The sequence below is a fragment of the Muntiacus reevesi genome, chromosome 18 (genome assembly GCF_963930625.1).
Source record: "Muntiacus reevesi chromosome 18, mMunRee1.1, whole genome shotgun sequence".
Classification (NCBI taxonomy): domain Eukaryota; kingdom Metazoa; phylum Chordata; class Mammalia; order Artiodactyla; family Cervidae; genus Muntiacus; species Muntiacus reevesi.
Genome location: NC_089266.1, coordinates 44,286,648 through 44,305,847, shown reverse-complemented (window position 1 = coordinate 44,305,847; position 19,200 = coordinate 44,286,648). Strand labels below are relative to the sequence as shown.

Genomic DNA, 19,200 nt, shown 5'->3' with positions numbered 1-19,200 from the left:
AGTTAAATAATTTCATTTGACAAAACTATATTGTATTTATATTAGTTGGAAGATTATATTCCTGTCGATACTCATTTTAAGTCTGTTCCGACTTGACTGGTATATAATTAAGAAAGTTTAGTCTTCAAATACTGTGTTATAAAACATTCCTTGGAAAATTAATAGATCAGGTACTAGAATTTTTCAGATCTGTTTCTGGTAGGATTTTCAGTAATATAGTGATAGCTGTGTGCACAAGTATAAAACCTCAACATCACTGAGAAAACCTAGCATTTTACTCTAGATTTTTCTCTGAATAGTAACATTTCTGTCTCACCCACAACACATTCTAGCATGAGCTATTCATTATTCTGACCATGTGGCACCTACTATTATGATAAATCATGCATGCAGAGAGTGCACTTGTATTCGCTTTCCCCCTCCCCTTTGGCATTGAGTAATAACCAGGAGTGATCTTCATAGTTATTTAATCATATTATGTTCAACTTGTGTAAATTTGAACTGTTGAAAAAATATCTGTCCTTAGTAAGTGTTCTTCTTATCCTGCGATTCCTCCTTACATTCATTACAGGCCAAGACAGAAAAATGGAAAGAGGAAGCATAGTTGATGTTTATCCAAGTCATCTGAAGGACCTTTTCCAGATTACTTCCTTCTCCCTAGATTCTGAAATTCCTCTCCAGAAAGCATCCTTACTCGTATCACCATTAGGGTGGACCCTGGGGACTGATGGCATATTTGGGGTACAGGGATGCATTAAAAGAGCCAGACTCAGCAAAACCCGGTTGGCACCAGCATCCATTGCCTGCAGCGAGAGCCAGGCTCCTAGCAAGAGCTGCAAATATTAATTGCATCCCTGTGTAGAAGCAGTTTTAGGTCTGAAAAATGACTGTTTCTCAAAGCCATGTGTTTGCCAGCAAAATGTAGTGTTTGACTTCAAGAAACTTACGTCAGATGTATGCCCTGCTTTTTTAACGTTGAACTATTAGAAAAAGAAACATAAAGCAGCAAGGTACAAAAATATGTCAAGTGTAAGTGTTTCTGAAAACCTGTTTTTAATGTATGTCAAGAGTCTAGCATGAGGCCTGGTATATAATAATGGAATAATGTTTTATCTCCCTAGTCCGAGGAGTAATCACAGTAATCAGATGAAAATCAAAGATACTGGTTGTCAGTGCCATGTGCACTTGGGTCAGAAAGAACCTCTAACACTTTAAAAGTCTTGTTCATTATCGGTAGCTGTTACGATAGAATACGAATGTGTGCTCTTATAAAGCATCTGAAGCCTGCAAAGTAGTCTGTAGGGAACTCTCGCCTCTCTAGGGGAAGATTCTTCCTACTCCACCCCCAACTCCAAGCCAGCCAGGGAGCTGTCCCTCTGGCAGTGCTGACGTCCTTGAAAGAGCTTCACTGTGATAGGAAGTCAAGCTTGGTTTCATGGAGATTTCCTTCATTACATGTGGACTTTGACCAGATCTTACTTTTTAAGGGATTAGTTGTAGTTGTTTTCCAGCTATCTCATAGGCATATGTAGTTTTCCCTAGAGTATCATAGATGTCCCCTGTTTTCTTCTGGTTCTCCTATAGAAGCCGTTAAGTACAGAAGGAATTTGGGAAATTCTTCTATTAATTGTTGCTGTTGTTCAGCTGCTCAGTCATATCTGACTCTTTGCGACCCCATGGACCGCAGCACGCCAGGCTTCCCTGTCCTTCACCATCTCCCGGAGCTCTTGTATTAATAGACCAAACAAATGTTCAATAACTCTTATTATGACACTGTGGCATATTTGAGGATGGCATATCTTGATCCCCTTCCAAATGAACGAGTAATCTGTGTACACAGGGTTCTGTAATTAAATATCTTTTAAAATTTTGGTTGGACAAAGTTAGAATAGATTTATTTACATAGAACTCCTCAGAGCTTTTAATATACCAAATGTATATTATGAATCTCCGAAAAGGAATTGCAGTATGCAGCCTTCCTGAACTTACTGAAAAGGGAACACTTTTTTTTTCAGGGGGCATTTCAAAGGCCCTGTGTCCCCAAATTCACTTTTGAAATTCAATAGAAAAGAAAGTTAGGGTGCACCTTTGGCTGGGCCTTTCAAATACCAGTTATTATCTGAGTTTTTGAGTGATCTAGGGAACCATTCAAAATTGAGATCATTTGCAAGCATCTGAAGCAAAGGTTACTAGTTTTTTTTTTTTTTTTTTTTTAAGGAATTCTGCGTGTTCTAGATGCCAGACATAAAGGAAGAAAAGTCAGAACATTCGTTACATAAGATAAAAGCCCAACCTGTCCCCTGACTGGTTCATGAGCCACCTCCGTCTTGGATGACAGTGGCTCTGTGGGTGGAGAAGGCAGCAGGTGTCTTCACACAAACTTAAAACAGACACCTCATTGGGTCTGCTGAAATGCCTAAACACTTGACCCATACCCTGAAGCTCTGTGTCAAAGCAGTTTTGAAATAGCCTTGACCTGAGCGATTTTGAAGATGAATTATCAACTTTGTACCTCTTCTTTTAAGGAAAAAAAAAAAGATTTTAAACCAAACAGAAGAAAGTAGCCACTTCAGTAAAGCTCCACAGAATGTTTACTTTTGAACAAAGTTGAATCTTGAAAGGCCCATCAGAATGACTTAACCTGTTAGCTGAAATAAGTTTGCTTTCAAAATAATTGCAATTTGAGTTTTGACAGAGTTTATATTAAGCTAATCTTTTTTTTTTTTTTATCTTTTTTTCCCATTTATTTTTATTAGTTGGAGGCTAATTACTTTACAATACTGTAGTGGTTTTTGTCATACATTGACATGAATCAGCCATGGATTTACATGTATTCACCATCCCGATCCCACCTCCCACCTCCCTCTCCACCCGATAATCTTCTGACAGTAGTTGACTGGAAGGGTCAATTGCTGCTTGAAGTTACAGTTACAAGGAGGTTATCATACTATAGCATTGTTGTATTAGCAACAGTGGTGTGCACTAAAGAATTACTGGGCTAGTGGATCTGGGCAAGGCCATATAGAAAACATGTGAGTCCCAAATGAAGGTTCACAAGACCAAAGTAAAGCTCAGAGGTGATCGTTTCTAAATCATACACCCCTACACACACAGTTAAGTTCGTCAGGATAATTTATGATGATCAGACTCACACATGCTCTTTTTTTGGTGGGAGGGGGGTCTCTTTAATTGAATGGTCTACATCTGTTTATTGACTGACGATCTGGTTACTTCATCATTTCCTTTTAAATTTTCATTTTATTTGGGAATATAGCTGATTTACAATGCTGTGTTAGCTTCAGGTGTGCGGCAAGATGATGCAGTTGTACACATACATGTGTCTATTCTTGTTCACTTTCTTTTCTCATACAGGTCATTACAGAATATTCAGAGTATTGATTAGAGCTCCCTGTGCTATACAGTTCGTTCTTGTTACCTATCTTATATATAGTAGTATGTATATGTTAATCCCAAACTCCTAATTTGCCCCTCCCCTCTTCTCCTTTGGTAACCATAAATTTGTTTTCTAACTCTGTAAGTCTATTTCTGTTTTGTAAACAAATACATTTGTATCTTTTTTTTTGGGGGGGGGGATTCCACTTACATGTGGAATTAAAGTAGCATCATATGGTATTTGTCTTTGATTTACTTCACTTGGTAAATTTCATTATTTCTTAATTTTTCCCTTAAGTCATTGGAAAATGCTGGTAATTTATCTGTGAAACCAAGGAATTTTTTGTCAAAATTTATGCTGAGAAACTACAGCTTATATTCACTGAGTCTTAGTTTCTTCTTCATACATATTAACTTTCTATTCTGATAAAAAAAAAAAATACATGGGTACTCTAGCATTTTAAAAATAGCACATCAGATCTTTATTCATGTTATCCCTCATGGAGATATTTGTTTTGAAGAGGAACAACTCAGAAAATTTCTTCTTTGAATCTTCCTTTAAAATAACTCTTGGAGCGGCCAAGCCTTCATTAATCAATCATAAGATGTTCCAAAATGGATGTTGTATTCTAAATATGATGGGGTGTATGGATACCAAAGACAGATTTTGTGTACCTTATAAGTTTCTTAAAGTTCAGCCTGATACCTAAATAAATTCTCCTCTACCACAACTCCTTAACAACCATAAACTGTTAGAACTTGGCCAGAAAATCTATATGGAAGATAGAAATTTAAAGATGATTCTACCAAAAGTTGTCCCTAGGCATAGAGGGCCTGGGAAGCTTAGAAGCTGGAATTTTGAAAGATTCTGGTTGTAGAAACCAAGAGAATATCCAATTCTGGGCAACAGGGGGCTGTTTGAAGATAGCCCAAATGGTCCTATCACCCATAATGACTAGAAAACAAAAACATGGAGAACTAGAGAAAAACAGAAAGCTGATCTGTGTTTGTTTTTGAAGTTAAACTGAAGATATATAATTGCCCTGCTTCTTAATAGAGTGTAACCTAGAATCCTATATCTTTTGCAAAGTGTATCTTGTACTTTAATGACTGCCAGATGTTGCATTGAAATGCCTGACCACCACAGAAGTACATGCCAGAGGAAAACATGGTAGAATTAAGATGGTATTATAAAACATCTGGTTAGACATGACAGACTGTGTTTATATCCACTCCCCCTCAGAACCCCTCAATCAGCAGTTAAGGGATGAAAATTGGAGAAACCCACAAGGACAAATACAACCATAGTGGAAACAACAGCAGACAAGAGGCATCAACATAATTTTGGAAGTGAACATGTGGTTAGTCCCCCAGGCCATGGAGAAAGCTGAAAGCTAAGTGTCTGCAGAGAAGAAGGCAGACAAGCAAGCCAGATCACCCAGCCATGGGGCTGCAGGAGGATTCAGGGTGGGAAGGGACAGGTACCTCTGTAGGTAGGGAGAGAGATGGAGCTGAAGGGGGAGATTGGTTGAAACTCTAAGTGTGCATGCTAAGTCGCATCAGTCGTGTCTGACTCTTTGCAACCCCATGGACTGTAGCCTGCCAGGCTCCTCTCTCCATGGGATTCTCCAGGCAAGAATACTGGAGCGGGTTGCCATGCCCTCATCCAGGAGATCTTCCCGACCCAGGGATCAAGCCCTCATCTCTTACATTTCCCGCATCAGTAGGCAGGTTCTTTACCACTAGCACCACCTGAGAAACTCTATATAAAACAGCAGCTATATACCCAGGTCTCCCAACCTCACAAAGCTGAGGGCTGCCTCCGTCTCATTTTGATAGAAGATAGGAAATTTACTCTGAAGAAATTGAACCAGAAAAACTCTGGCTTAGGGATACCAGGAACCAGTGAAGAGGGGTTAGGCACCATATTGAAACCAAGTATATTAAGTGAAAGTCTAGATACTAAAGATTCCCTCCAGTCCTCTTCACTCAGAATTCTGGGAGCAAAGAGAAAACAATTTAAAATACAGATGTTCCTGGGGTCGCCCACCTAATCACCCTATAGTGAAGTCCACCACCCATATCCACACACACACACACACACACACACACACACACACACACACACACACACACCACAGCTTCTTTATCCATTCATCTGTTGATGGACATTTAGATTGTTTCCACGTCCTGGCTATTGTGAATAGTGCTAAGAGCAACATGCTTTTAAGAGGGCTATTTGGAGAACAAGGATGAGCTCTTGAAAGTGGGAAACATGATAAAATTGAAAGATTTAGTGTCTGGCTTGCAAGATGAAGTTGAAAACATTCAGTCACTCAACAAATACTATTGGGTGGCTCCTATGTCCTCGGCACTGTTTGAGGCAGTAGAGATTCATCAGTGAACAAAAGGGGCAAAGATCCTGGCCTCAGTTCAGTTCAGGCACTCAGTCGTGTCCGACCCCATGAATCGCAGCACACCAGGCCTCCCTGTCCATCACCACCTCCCAGAGTTTACTCAAACCCATGTCCATTGAGTCAGTGATGCCATCCAGCCATCTCATCCTCTGTCGTCCCCTTGTCCTCCTGCCCCGAATCCCTCCCAGCATCAGGGTCTTTTCCAGTGAGTCAACTCTTCACATGAGGTGGCCAAAGTATTGGAGGTTCAGCTTCAGCATCAGTCCTTCAATGAACACCCAGGACTGATCTCCTTTAGGATGGACTGGTTGGATCTCCTTGCAGTCCAAGGGACTCTGAAGAGTCTTCTCCAACACCACAGTTCAAAAGCATCAATTCTACAGCACTCAGCTTTCTTCACAGTCCAACTCTCACATCCATACATGACCACTGGAAAAACCATAGCCTTAACTAGATGGACCTTTGCTGACAAAATAATGTCTCTGCTTTTTAATATGCTATCTAGGTTGGTCATAACTTTCCTTCCAAAGAGTAAGCACCTTTTAATTTCATGGCTGCAATCACCATCTGCAGTGATTTTTGGAGCCCCAAAAAATAAAGTCTGACACTGCTTCCACTGTTTCCCCATCTATTTCCCATGAAGTGATGGGACCAGATGCCATGATCTTAGTTTTCTGAATGTTGAGCTTTAAGCCAACTTTTTCACTCTCCTCTTTCACTTTCTTCAAGAGGCTTTTTAGTTCTTCTTCACTTTCTGCCATCAGGGTGGTGTCATCTGCATACCTGAGGTTATTGATATTTCTCCCAGCAATCTTGATTCCAGCTTGTACTTCTTCCAGTCCAGGATTTCTCATGATGCATATAAGTTAAATAAGCAGGGTGACAATATACAGCCTTGATGTACTCCTTTTCCTATTTGGAACCAGTCCGTTGTTCCATGTCCAGTTCTAACTGTTGCTTCCTGACCTGCATACAGGTTTCTCAAGAGGTGGGTCAGGTGGTCTGGTATTCCCATCTCTTTCAGAATTTTCCACAGTTTATTGTGATCCACACAATCAAAGGCTTTGGCATAGTCACTAAAGCAGAAATAGATGTTTTCCTGGAACTCTCTTGCTTTTTCAATGATCCAGAGGATGTTGGCAATTTGATCTCTGGTTCCTCTGCCTTTTCTAAAACCAGCTTGAATATCTGGAAGTTCACAGTTCATGTATTGCTGAAGCCTGGCTTGGAGAATTTTGAGCATTACTTTACTAGCATGTGATATGAGTGCAATTGTGCACTGGCCTAGCAGAGCTTAAATTCCTGTAGAGGGAGAGCATGAACAATACAATAATATGTAAGTTATAGGTGGTAGATGGGGAGGTGGGAGGAGGGATCGGGATGGGGAATACATGTAACTCCATGGCTGATTCATGTCAATGTATGACAAAACCCACTACAATATTGTAAAGTAATTGGCCTCCAACTAATAAAAATAAATGAAAAATAAAAAAGATGTTATAAAGTGTGAAGTGCTGGAGGCAAGAGAAAAATAGAGCATGGTGCAGAGAATGGGGAGTGCCAAGGCCAGGGTCAGGGCGGTGGGGCAGGGGCCAGTGGAGACAAGGGAAATTTTTACATATAAGGGTTAGGGCCTGGCTTATTGGGAAGGTGACATCTGCGCAGACCAGAGAGTGAGGAAGATCCTTCCAGCAGAGGGGACAGTTAGTGGAAAGGCCCTGAGACAGGAGGCTGGTGCAGGGCAGAGCAGGGTCCAGTGTGGCTGGAGTGAGCCAGGGAGAGGAGTGTGAGGAGCTGGGTGGTGATAGTACCAGACCACGTGGGCCTTGTGGGCCAGAGGAGGGCCTTTGGCTTTCACTGTAGGGGAGACAGAGATGGGGCACAGTGGAAGAGTCTTAGGCAGAGAAGAGACACGCCGTGACTTTGGTCCCATAAGGATCACTTGGCTGTGAAATTGACATGTACACACGATTGATACTCTGCGTTAAATGGATAACCAATGAGAACCTGCTGTATAGCACAGGAGACTACTCCGTGCTCACTGCTGACCTACATGGAAAGGTGAAAGTCGCCCAGTCCTGTCTGACTCTTTGTGACTCCACGGACTATACAGTCCATGAAATTCTCCAGGCCAGGATACTGGAGTGGGTAGTCTTTCCCTTCTCCAGGGGATCTTCTCAACCCAGGGATCGAACCCAGGTCTCCCACATTGTGATCAGTAGCAGGGATGTGCCCTGTGGCTCTAATTTTATATCTCAGTTGTACCTTCCAAGTTGGCCACTCTCTTCACCTCTATCTTCAGTTCCACCTGGGAAACGACTTGCTTGCCCTCTTCTCTGTCAGTCTGCTTTCTGCCTTGTGTCTTTTGATAACTTCCTCGCCCACGTCCCATTTTATCTCCTTCAGCTTTCAGCTCCCCGTCTTTCAGCTTTCAACTCCCTGTGTCTTGCATCAGATTCTAAAGCACATAGTATATGGTTGTTTCCACTTTTAGTGTTCATGTGGTTGAATGAGGCCCTCTCTGGCTCCCTTGATTTTTGCTGAACCTCTCCAGGCATATTCAAATGGTCATTAAGCATTTGCTTATTGAATATAACAGTTAATTTTCTCCTTTCTGACACTCCATCATCAGGCAAAGTCCTCTCTGGAGTCCTCTTTATATGACTTGAAAAACTCCACAGTTTAAGCTCTTTAAACAAAGAGGGAAATGGGAAAAATCTGTCTCATACCTTAAATTTCAACCTTCAGACCCCTGATGAGAAAATTAACAACAGCCCTCCTCCCACACAAATGCAAACTTCTATGGGAGCATATTGGTTTAAACCAACTAGGCTTTGATTATAAGGAAAAATACATGATTTTTTTTTTTATAGAATCATTTGCCTCTGTAGTTTCTCATTGCTACTTTTTCTCTGATGTTAGAAAAGTAAATAAAGCCTAAGGGACTTCTGATAAAGTTGATGGTATGACTGCAAGCTCATGAAATTCCTCTCCCCTAAATTTGCTGAAATTAACAAAAATGTAAAAGTAACATTTTAAAAGGTTATTATTAAAATGTTCGTTTTGATCATAAAAGAGAACACGCCGTCAACCCTGAAACCAAGAAAAGTTCCCAATTTCATACTATAAACTTGAGAAGTGTTATCCAGAAAATGAAATTGGACCAAATTGAAAGAAGCTGCTGAAAAGAAATATATGTATTCTTCAAAGACAAGAATGAAATGTGGAAGAGTACACGGAGGGAATTCTGAAAAGTCTCACTGTTTTTGAAGGCTCTGGCATAAGGGTTCCTGGAAAGAAGGATTGGTACAACCCACACCTCCATCAGGGACCCTTTCTTCCGTCAAGAGGACTGCTTCCCCACCCCAACCCCCAGCAGGCGAGAAGAGTCTTTCCTGACTTTGGTACGTCAGTAAGTGGGCATGAAAGAGGGGAAGCTTCTGCTGGGAATAATTCTTACAGCCAAACCAAGGAAAAGCTCCACAAGACATGGGGAAAGACTGTGTGTCCCCACCCAAGCCAAAAGCCAACGATATACCCCTTACTCAGTGAAGCAAAGCTCCGTTGCATTGATTTCATTAGTATTAAGGAAGGAAGTCAGTGGCAATCATCCACAGCCCCAGCTCTCTCTCCACCAATCTCGGGCAGCCCAAAGACCAGATAAGGCATATCAATCATGGACACCCAGCCCATGTTATCAGTGGAAGAATAAAATAACTCACCATCAAACACTATCCAGGGCAGATGGCATACTGAAGAGGAATGGTTCATATTCGTCAGAGTTTCCAGGTCACACTGACTGGGGCCTGAGGCAGAAAATCTGCACAAACAGAAAAAGAAAGTAGCACAGGGGACGTCCCTGGTGGCCCAGCGGCTAAGACTCTGAGCTCCCAATGCTGGGGACCCAGGTTCGACCCCTGGCCAGGGAACTAGATCCCACATGCCACAACCAAATAAATACACCTGTGCAGCCAAATAAATAAAGGTTTAAAAGAAAAGAAAGTAGCACAGCCTCCTGAAGACAAGGACTAGATTTCAAATAGTCCTACCAACCGATGCATGCGAGTTCCAGACACCCGCCAGGCACTATTTTCAGTGTTCTGTGTATAGTGAAACCTTTAATCCTCACACCACCACTGCAAGAGGAGCACCATTGTCATCCACATCTTTTTTTTTATTTTTTGTTTTGGCTGTGCTGGGTCTTGGTTCCCGTGCTCGGACCATCTCTAGTTGCGGTGAGCGGGCGCTATGCTCTAGTTGCGGTGCGCAGGCTCATCGCGGTGGTCTCGTTGCAGAGTGGGGGCTCAGTAGTTGTGGAGCACAGGCTTCGTTGCTCTGTGGCAGGTGGGATCTTCCCAGACCAGGGATTGAACCCACGTCCCCTGCATTGGCAGGCGGATTCTCAACCACTGGACCGCCAGGGAAGTCCTATCATCCTCGTCTTATGGATAAAAAGGTGCAGGCACAGAGGGATTGGGAAGTTTGCCCCAGTTCACCCAGCTGGTTGGAGTGGGCCAGGGTTTTGACACAGTCTGATCCAGAGCCTGTTCTCCATGCCTCTGCTCTTATACCCCAGGAAACAGACATTTTAGGCAACTGCTTTGTACTCAAGGAAATTAAAGAGAACAGAAATTTACTGGCCATGAACCCTTTCTTGGAAGCTACTGGAGGGAGGGAAACCAAGAGGAAGAAGACGTAAGTTCAAGAATCAGGGATCTAATGTGGAAGAGACCTTTAAAGGTCCCAGGATAGGAACTGTGCAGTGAGCCTAAAGAGCATATGGACAGAGGGAACCTCAAAGAAGAAACATTCTAGTGATGAGCTTGACAACTGGGAAACATTATTGCTGATCATTTGATGAGTCTGGTAGAACATTGGAAAAATTAGCATAAGTATTTAGGAAATAAGGCACATTTTTTAAAAAAACAGACAGTTATTACCTGTAAAAGCAAATTTATATAATAAAGTGAAAGAATGGTAGCCAATTATGCTCCTTAGCACAGTGATGAACCAAATTCATATATAACATATATTATGTATATATATGTTATATTTATATTATGTATATATATATAGCTAATATAACATATAACAGTGTAAACACTTTAAAATTGTGATGTAATTATTGAGTGATAAAGGAGTGGTAACAGTGATGATAAGAGAGCTAACTCACCAACTTCTGTAATTTGGATAGGGTCTAAAAAGATTTACCAAGAAATAACAGCCTATATGTATTATTTGTAAATACCAGAAGCAATTAGAATAGCTGGAATGGGATGACACTGTGAGCTGAGGCGGTGGGCTCAGGTGGGCAACGGGAAGGACTACTGACTTTTTTATAGCATTTTTGTGCTGTTTGATTTTTCAGCTACACAAAACCGAATTTAACCAAGGACACAGATGAAATCTCCAAAGCTGTCAAAAACCAACCAAAAACCCTACCCTTTAAAAAGCACTTACACATTTTTCTTTTCAGATTACTGAAGCGTCTAACCAAAAACATTTTAACAAAAGTCTCTATAAAACACTTCTTAAAAGTTAAAGATTGCTTTTCTACATAGATGTGGCTCCAGGGAGTCTTAATATTTCTCTTAAAAAAAAAAGCAACAAACAGTATGAGAGTTTTAAAATGTGTTTTCTTTAAGCAGTTGAATCACACAGTTCCACCCTGTAATTGTACTCTTGGTTTTTCCAGATACTAAAGAAGGGACCTTTATTTTAGCATTTGGGTGGAGGCCTCACACGGCCACGTGTGTGATGGATTCAGCTACAGGAGGAAAGGCATCCTGACTAAAATGGGTGATTGTGCTTATGGCACGTGCAGCCATGAGTCACTCTTCACGGCCTCTTTGTCTCTATACATTCTGTTTATACTTGAGCTCCAGGTTCATCACAAAATTGCTCCTGTCGTGTTTCCCTGGCGTATCATGGTTTCTCTCGATCCATTAGCTCCTCTTCGGGGTCTGTGAATGACCTCTGCATGTTTGTGCAGCAGGCTGGAAAGGAGAGGCGGTGCAACCTCGTGGAATGTTTAGGAAACTTTGCGAAAACCAGCCTAAAACGGCTAAATGAAAGAGGCATGGGGGCACTCTCCTCAGTGTTCTGGGGTGCCCTAATGGGAAGGAAATCTAAAAAAGAGCAGCTGTCTGTATACAAATGGTCGATTCACTTTGCTCTGCAGCAAGGGATTACTATAGCATTATGAAGCAATTATATGCCGATAAAAGTTAATTTTAAAAATATTTTTTTTAAATCATCTTAAAGAAAGAGAGAGAAAAAGGCATCACAGGACTTCCGTGGTGGTGCAGTGGATAAGAATCCGCCTGCCAGTGCAGAGGAAGGGTTCAATTCCTGGTCCAGGAAGACCCCACGTGGCAAGGAGCAACCAAGCGTGTGGGCCACAACTCCTGAGCCACGTGCTGCAACTACTGAAGCCCGCGTGGTCTACGGCCTGTGCTCCGCAACCAGAGACGCCACCCCACCAAGAAGCCCACGCACCGCAATGAAGAGTAGCCCCCGCTCGCCACTAGACAGAAGGTGATGCAGCAGTGAAGACCCAGCACAACCATAAATAAATAAATGATATTTTTTGAAAAAGGCATCACCTGAAAAAAAAAAAAAAAAGGCATCACCTAAGTTTTTCTGAGAGAAATTGGTGGCCACAGATGGGGATCTAAGAAGAAATAAAAGAACCCTGAGCAATTCTGGAGAATTCATACTGTGTGGGCTTTGAATTAAAGGTTTACTTTCTTGGTCCTTAGAGTCCAGAGACAGGGAGAGAAATAGTACCATCAACCTAAGAATTCAGACAGTCATTTAAGTAGCAGCAGTGAGTATCACCTGGACGGTGGGTGGCAGTGTGTCCGAGGAGGGTATCCAAAAAAACAGTGAGGAAGTTTGGGGTCTCGGGACTGTAGTAGCAGAAAGGAAAAGAAAGCAATTTATACTGGAAATGCTGCAGAAGAAAAGATGCTGCTGCTAAGTCACTTCAGTCATGTCCGACTCTGTGCGACCCCACAGACGGCAGCCCACCAGGCTCCCCCATCCCTGGGATTCTCCTGGCAAGAACACTGGAGTGGGTTGCCATTTCCTTCTCCAATGCATGAAAGTGAAACATGAAAGTGAAGTCGCTCCGTCGTGTCCGACTCTTAGCGACCCCATGAACCGCAGCCTACCAGGCTCCTCCATCCATGGGATTTTCCAGGCAAGAGTACTGGAGTGGGGTGCCATTGCCTTCTCCAAGAAGAAAAGATACATTTGGTAATAGCATAGTTAGGAGAAGAGTCAATGATAAAGATTATACCAAATTTCTTTCTACTTGAGAAGTTGAGAAGGATGGAATCCTAAGAAAAATATAAGTAATCTACATTTCACTTTGCTTGGATAAAGCAGGCACTGAGACGTTTACATATTGTCTGATTGATTTCTGAGCGCTGCAAACATTGGACGAAGATTCATATGATGTCAGTCATCTGTTTTTTACCCTTTCCCCAGGAATACATGTAAATTCTAGGGAGTTTACATAACACCCAGGGAGGGGAGCTGCACAAACTGTGAGTAAATCAGTTCATTCCTCCACTGCAAGATTATACTAGCAGCCGATGTGTGTAGTCTGTGCAAAGCTAGGTTTCATAAAAGAACTGTGGATGTTGATGGCTTTGGGTTCTGACTCATCTTGCTTCCTTTCAACATTCTTAAAATATTTATCCAAGGATAATGGTATTTTGGCTTTCTTCTTTTCGTGACCTCAGAGTTAAAACCGGGCTCTTCTTCAGACTCCACGCACACTCCTTTGTCAATAGTGAACCCCCTAGACTCTGAATCAAAATGACGGGTGTGCCTCCTGGCGCCACCTATTGGTGGCAGGCAGAATTGACATGCTTCGGCGTCCGCTGATTTTATGATATATGCACATTTCCAGGTTGAGCATCTAAGTAAAGGAGCGTCTGTGATCTCAAAGTGATCCAGCGACATCTCCCTTTTTTTTATTTTCCTCTATCATGAAGGTGTGGCGGGGCACCCTGGCCCGCATGCGGTACAAGAGGACCAAAGCAGCGCTGACAATTATCAGATACTACCGTCGCTACAAAGTCAAGTCCTACATCCACGAGGTGGCCAGACGCTTCCACGGCATCAAGACCATGAGGGACTATGGCAAGCACGTGCAGTGGCCAACCCCGCCTAAAGTTCTTCACCGTTTCGAGGAGATCCTACAGGCCATTTTTAATAGGTAAGAATCTGTTGATATGTGCAGAATCCGTGTGTGGAGGTACACTTACTAGATAAAGTTAGAAACCTGAGACCATGACATTAGCTCCACTATTTGCTATAGGACATTGGTTTCTCCCAGGTGGCTCAGACAGAAAAAAATCTGCCTGCAATGCAAGAGACCCAAGTTTGATCCCTGGGTGGGGAAGATCCCCTGGAGGGGAGGGCATGTCAACCCCCTCCAGTATTCTTGCCTGGGAAACCCCATGGACAGAGGATCCTGGCGGGCTACATACAGTTCATGGGGTCACAAAGAGCTGGATACGATGGAGCAACTAACACTTCCATTGACTTTTACCTTGTATCTTCACCTTCATGATTTCACTGTCAAAGGGCATCTGCTTACCCCTCAAAAAATAGAACCATCTACTTGTTTTTCCTGTAGCAGTAGTCAAGCTAAGATAAGCTATTAGCATGATGTCTCTACTTTCTTTTATTTCTTGCTGTTAGAATTACCACATATCACACTAGGAAGTCTGTTATCCTTTCAGAGCAGCAGTTCTCTGTCCACACCTGATGGTCACAAAGAGTTTGTCAAACACCCCGAGGCCCAGGTCCCACCTCTGAAAAGTCCTGTTTAGTGGTGCCGGGGAGCACAGCCCAAGTGGAGGTCCTGGGTGATTTTAAAATAAAAGGAAGAAAACACTGTTATAGAGCAAGCTATTTGTAAAAATAAATAAGTAAATAAATTAACATCCATGTCACATTTGATACCGTCCCAGCTATTCTTCATTTTTTTATAAACTGCCCTGAATCTGACTTTGCAGTTATTCATAGCTCCTTTCTTCTTGTTTTTTTTTTTTTTAAAGCTGGTTTGTTGCCAGCATGCACCTGATATATTTAGCTATGTCTTACATACAGCATCTAGTAGTGTGAACCAAGTTGGATGTATGTTTTTAGTCCCTAAGACGTGTCTGACTCTTTGCAACCCCATGCACTGTAATCCACCAGGCTCCTCTGTCCTTGGGATTGTCCAGGCAAGGATACTGGAGTGGGTTGCCAGTTCCTTTTCTAGAGAATCTTCCTGACTAAGGGATCAAGCCCGAGTCTGCTGCATCACAGGCAGATTCTTCACCTCTTGAGTCATTGTTGTTCAGTCCCTAAACCATGTCCTACTCTTTGTGACCCCATGGACTGCAGCACGCCAGGCTTCCCTGTCCGTCACTATCTTCCAGAGTTTCCTCAGACTCATAAAAAGATATGCTCATTTTTTTAAGTGACATAATATGAAATTTATAGGATATAAAGTTAAAATCCTCCACACTTTCTCTTATCTTTTCTTTCTTTTCCCTAAGATAAGCACTCATTAACAATTAGTTTGTACCCTCCTAAATCTTTTTCTTTACATTTAAAAGCATATAATACACATATAAGAGAAATATGATATAGTGGTTAAGAACAGGAACCCTGGAATCTAGCTGCCACTGGCTAGCTGTGTAACCTTGGGCAGATGAATTAACCTCTCTGTGCCTCTGTTTTCTTATCTGGAAGAGGGCCATTATCATAGCACCCACTCACAGGGTTCTGAAAGAATTATGAGTAAATATATATAAAGCATTTCAGAGAGTGCCTGCACATAGTAAGTACTATGGAAATGTTTGCTCATACTCCCTGGGTTTCTTTCCCTCTCTTTCTTTCCACAGTTCAGTTCAGTCACTCAGTCATGTCCAACTCTTTACGACCCCATGGACTGCAGCACACCAGACCTCCCTGTCCATCACCAACTCCCAGTGTTTATGCAGACTCTTGTCCATTGAGTCGGTGATGCCATCCAACTGTTTCATCTTCTGTCATCCCCTTTTCCTCCTGCCTTCAATCTTTCCCAGCATCAGGGTCTTTTCCAGTGAGTCAGTTCTTTCCATCAAGTGGCCGAAGTATTGGAGTTTCAGCTTCAGCATCAGTCCTTCCAATGAATATTCAGGACTGATTTCCTTTAGGATGGACTGGTTGGATCCCCTAGCTGTCCAGGGGACTCTCAAGAGTCTTCTCCAATACCACAGTTCGAAAGCATCAGTTTTTCGCTGCTCAGCTTTCTTTATAAGCAGGAGTCTGTGTGTGGCTGTATGACTTTACTTAAAAATAAGTCTTGGAGACCTGTCCATCACAGTAAATAAAGATCTATGTCATAATTTTAACGGCTGCAAAGAATTATTGATTTTGATAATGTTACAGTGTAAACTGTACAGTCTTGTTTTTTAAGGCTTGGAGGTTTTATGTATGGCCTAGAATTGATTATTTTGTGTAAAATTCAGTTGATTTACTCAGCAGAGATTTACTCAGAGCCTGCTGTGTCAGAGCCACTGACCTAGGTTTTGTGGATACAGTGATAAATAAGAAAGCTGTGAAAGACCATCCCCAGCCTTCTTCGGGCTTATAGTCAACAAGCATTTTGAAAATAATACATCTGCTCTGTCTGTTGATTGTACACATGTACACACACTGAGTCTTGCCAGTTGGATTAATCTAGTTCAAAGGCATTGTTTTTCTGTAAAGGGCCAGATAGTAAATATTTTAGAGCTTATGGGCTCCACATGGTCTTTGTCACATAGTTTTCTTTGTTTTGTTGAACACGTAAAAACTATTCTTAGCTCCACGGGTGAGTTTTGGCACGGGCTGTGGTTTACAAACCCCTGGTCCCATTGTTGCATGGTATTTAACTGATCCTTGCACTTTTGATCTGTGGAATCCTGAGAGAAGTGTGTTCAAGGATTTTGGTCTGAATCATGGGGCCTCTTTTTCTTATAATATCTCCATGTGTCTAGTCGTGTATCAGCCCTCCTCTCGTTCCTCATAGCAGTTCTTTTTCATCCTGGGAAGGCCGGGTACCTTCCTCGCGCCCTGCTTCTTCCTGGGGTCAAGGCTGCTGAGTTTGGCGGGAGCAGCTGTTGCCCGCTGCACGTGTTTAGGAGATGGAGGTTTGCTTGATCGGGAGGAGAAATGTGTGCTCATCCCCCGCCCTGCCCACCCGCCCGCCAGGTTGGGTGGGTCAGATCTGAATTCCCCAGCACAGCTCTCTGCCAGCGGCCCCTGGGGTCAGTCCGAGGTGGACCCGGTCCTGGGCCGCTGCGGGCAGTGAAGAGGGGACAGGCTGACCCGACACACGGCCTCCGTGGCCCTGTGGGTTCTGGCTCCAGCTCTCTCCCTGACACCCACTCCTCGATCCCCCTGCCACAGACTCCTGCTCCAGTTCACAGGACTCCTTGCTATCCCCTCAGACACCAAACCAGCTCACACCTTAGAATCTTGGCGCTCACTGTCTTCTGGTCCTGAAACACTCCTGCCCAAGCATCCATACAGCGGGCTCCGCCGCTTCCTGCTCGTCTGTCCTTGTCAGGGCGCCTTCCAGACCACCCTCGGCGTTAACACCTGCTCCCTGTTCCTTCCCTGTGGCACTCCTCTCCCCCTTTCCTAGGCTTCTTTTCTTTCATGGCCCTAATCCCACCATCCACACTGTGTGTTTACTCACTCGCTGATTTCTCATCTGCCTCTGCGTTCTGGGGCTTCCCCGGTGGCTCATTGGTAAAGAACCCACCTGCCAATGCAGGAGACATAAGAGACGTGGGCTCGATCCCCAGGTTGGAAAGATCCCTTGGATGAAGGCATGGCAACCCTCTCCACTATTCTTGCCTGGAGAATGCCATGGACAGTGGATCCTGGTGGGCTACAATCCATGGGCTCACAAAGAGTCGGAAATAACTGAGCAACTAACACTAAACTCTGCTTTCTAGAACATCACCTAGCACCTAGCAGAAAGGATCTTCGTCTCTTTATAGCTGTGCCTCCACTCCCTAGAACAGCATCTGAAGTGTAGTGAGTGCCTAGGAAACATTTGACGAATGAATGAATGATGAAGCCAGAGTTCCTATGCCCAAACTGTAGATATTAAGAGAGTCCATGTATATCACTAAGTTCTGGTTGCTTCCAAAACATGCAAACAGCAAAGGAAGTTTTACAAAAATCTCTGTCCACATAAAACTGTTATGTGTTTTAACACATTCTATGTGTATTTTGGAGGCTTTTTTTTTTTTTCAGGGTAATGTGGAAGTAATTTAATTCTACTTAAAGGCAGCTTCAGTTATTTTTGAGAATGAATAGGATGGTATTTTTAAAGTCTAAAACATTTTGTTTGTTTGCTTATAGATGGAGAGCATCCCAACTTATCAAGACCATACCTGCTTCAGACTTGCCTCAAGTTAGGGCAAAGGTTGCAGCCATGGAAATGTTGAAGGGTCAACGGGCTGACCTTGGGCTCCAGAGAGCCTGGGAGGGCAACTATCTTGCTTCGGTAGGTCCAGGAGAGCAAAGTGGGATCTGCTCCTGCTCCTTTAACAGAGAAAGAGGAGAAATTTCCTCCAGAAATTTCTATAAAGACTTGGACACCTTCAGAAGCTAAATCTTATGAGAGATACTGGACTAAAGATTGTCCAACTTCTAAGGGTACCATGAGTATATGTCCCTCACTTTAAAGAGAGTTACCAGGACTTCCCTGGTGGTCCAATGGTAAAGAATCTCCCTTTCTAAGCAGGGCACGCAGGTTTGATCCTTGTCTGGGGAAGTAAGATCCCACATGCCTCGGGCCAACTAAGCCCGTGAGCCACAACAATTGAGACCATGAGCCACAATTAAAACCTGATGCCGTCAAATAAATATATATTAAACCAAAAAGAGAGAGAGCGTGTTCTCTGCCTTCTATCCATATGAATTAGGTACATTCAATAACCTGGCTTTGATCATTTAAACCTTCTCTTGCATAATTCAGCAACTATTTTTAATTACCCACCTTTGTATCAATAATTCCCGAGCTGTATTTCATCCTCCCTCCCATTCTTGATTTGTAAAATATTCTAGGATCTTTGGTGCTAGAATAACCCTTTAGTAGCTTATCATCTGGGATGGGGAGGTAAAAAGGACCTGTGTGAAAATACATGAGCAAAGTTATAAAGTAGTAAAAGATGATGTTTTCATCTAAAATGTTAAGCATACACCTTTTACCGTGTTTCCTGTTTCTTCCAGAAACCAGATACACCTCAGACCTCAGGCACATTCGTCCCTGTTGCGAATGAACTGAAACGGAAGGACAAATACATGAACGTCCTCTTTTCCTGTCATGTCCGTAAGGTAA

At 42.8% G+C, this 19,200-nt stretch overlaps 1 protein-coding gene across 1 annotated transcript in view; it reads left to right on the top strand.

Annotated features, from left to right (window-relative positions):
• The window catches only part of MYO1D (myosin ID), a 354,409-nt gene that overhangs the window by 189,852 nt on the left and 145,357 nt on the right, over nucleotides 1–19,200 (top strand). The window contains exons 17-19 of the mRNA XM_065909407.1: nucleotides 13,817–14,040; nucleotides 18,219–18,363; nucleotides 19,092–19,196. Coding sequence (XP_065765479.1) covers nucleotides 13,817–14,040; nucleotides 18,219–18,363; nucleotides 19,092–19,196 — 474 coding nt within the window. The remainder of the gene's footprint in view (nucleotides 1–13,816; nucleotides 14,041–18,218; nucleotides 18,364–19,091; nucleotides 19,197–19,200) is intronic.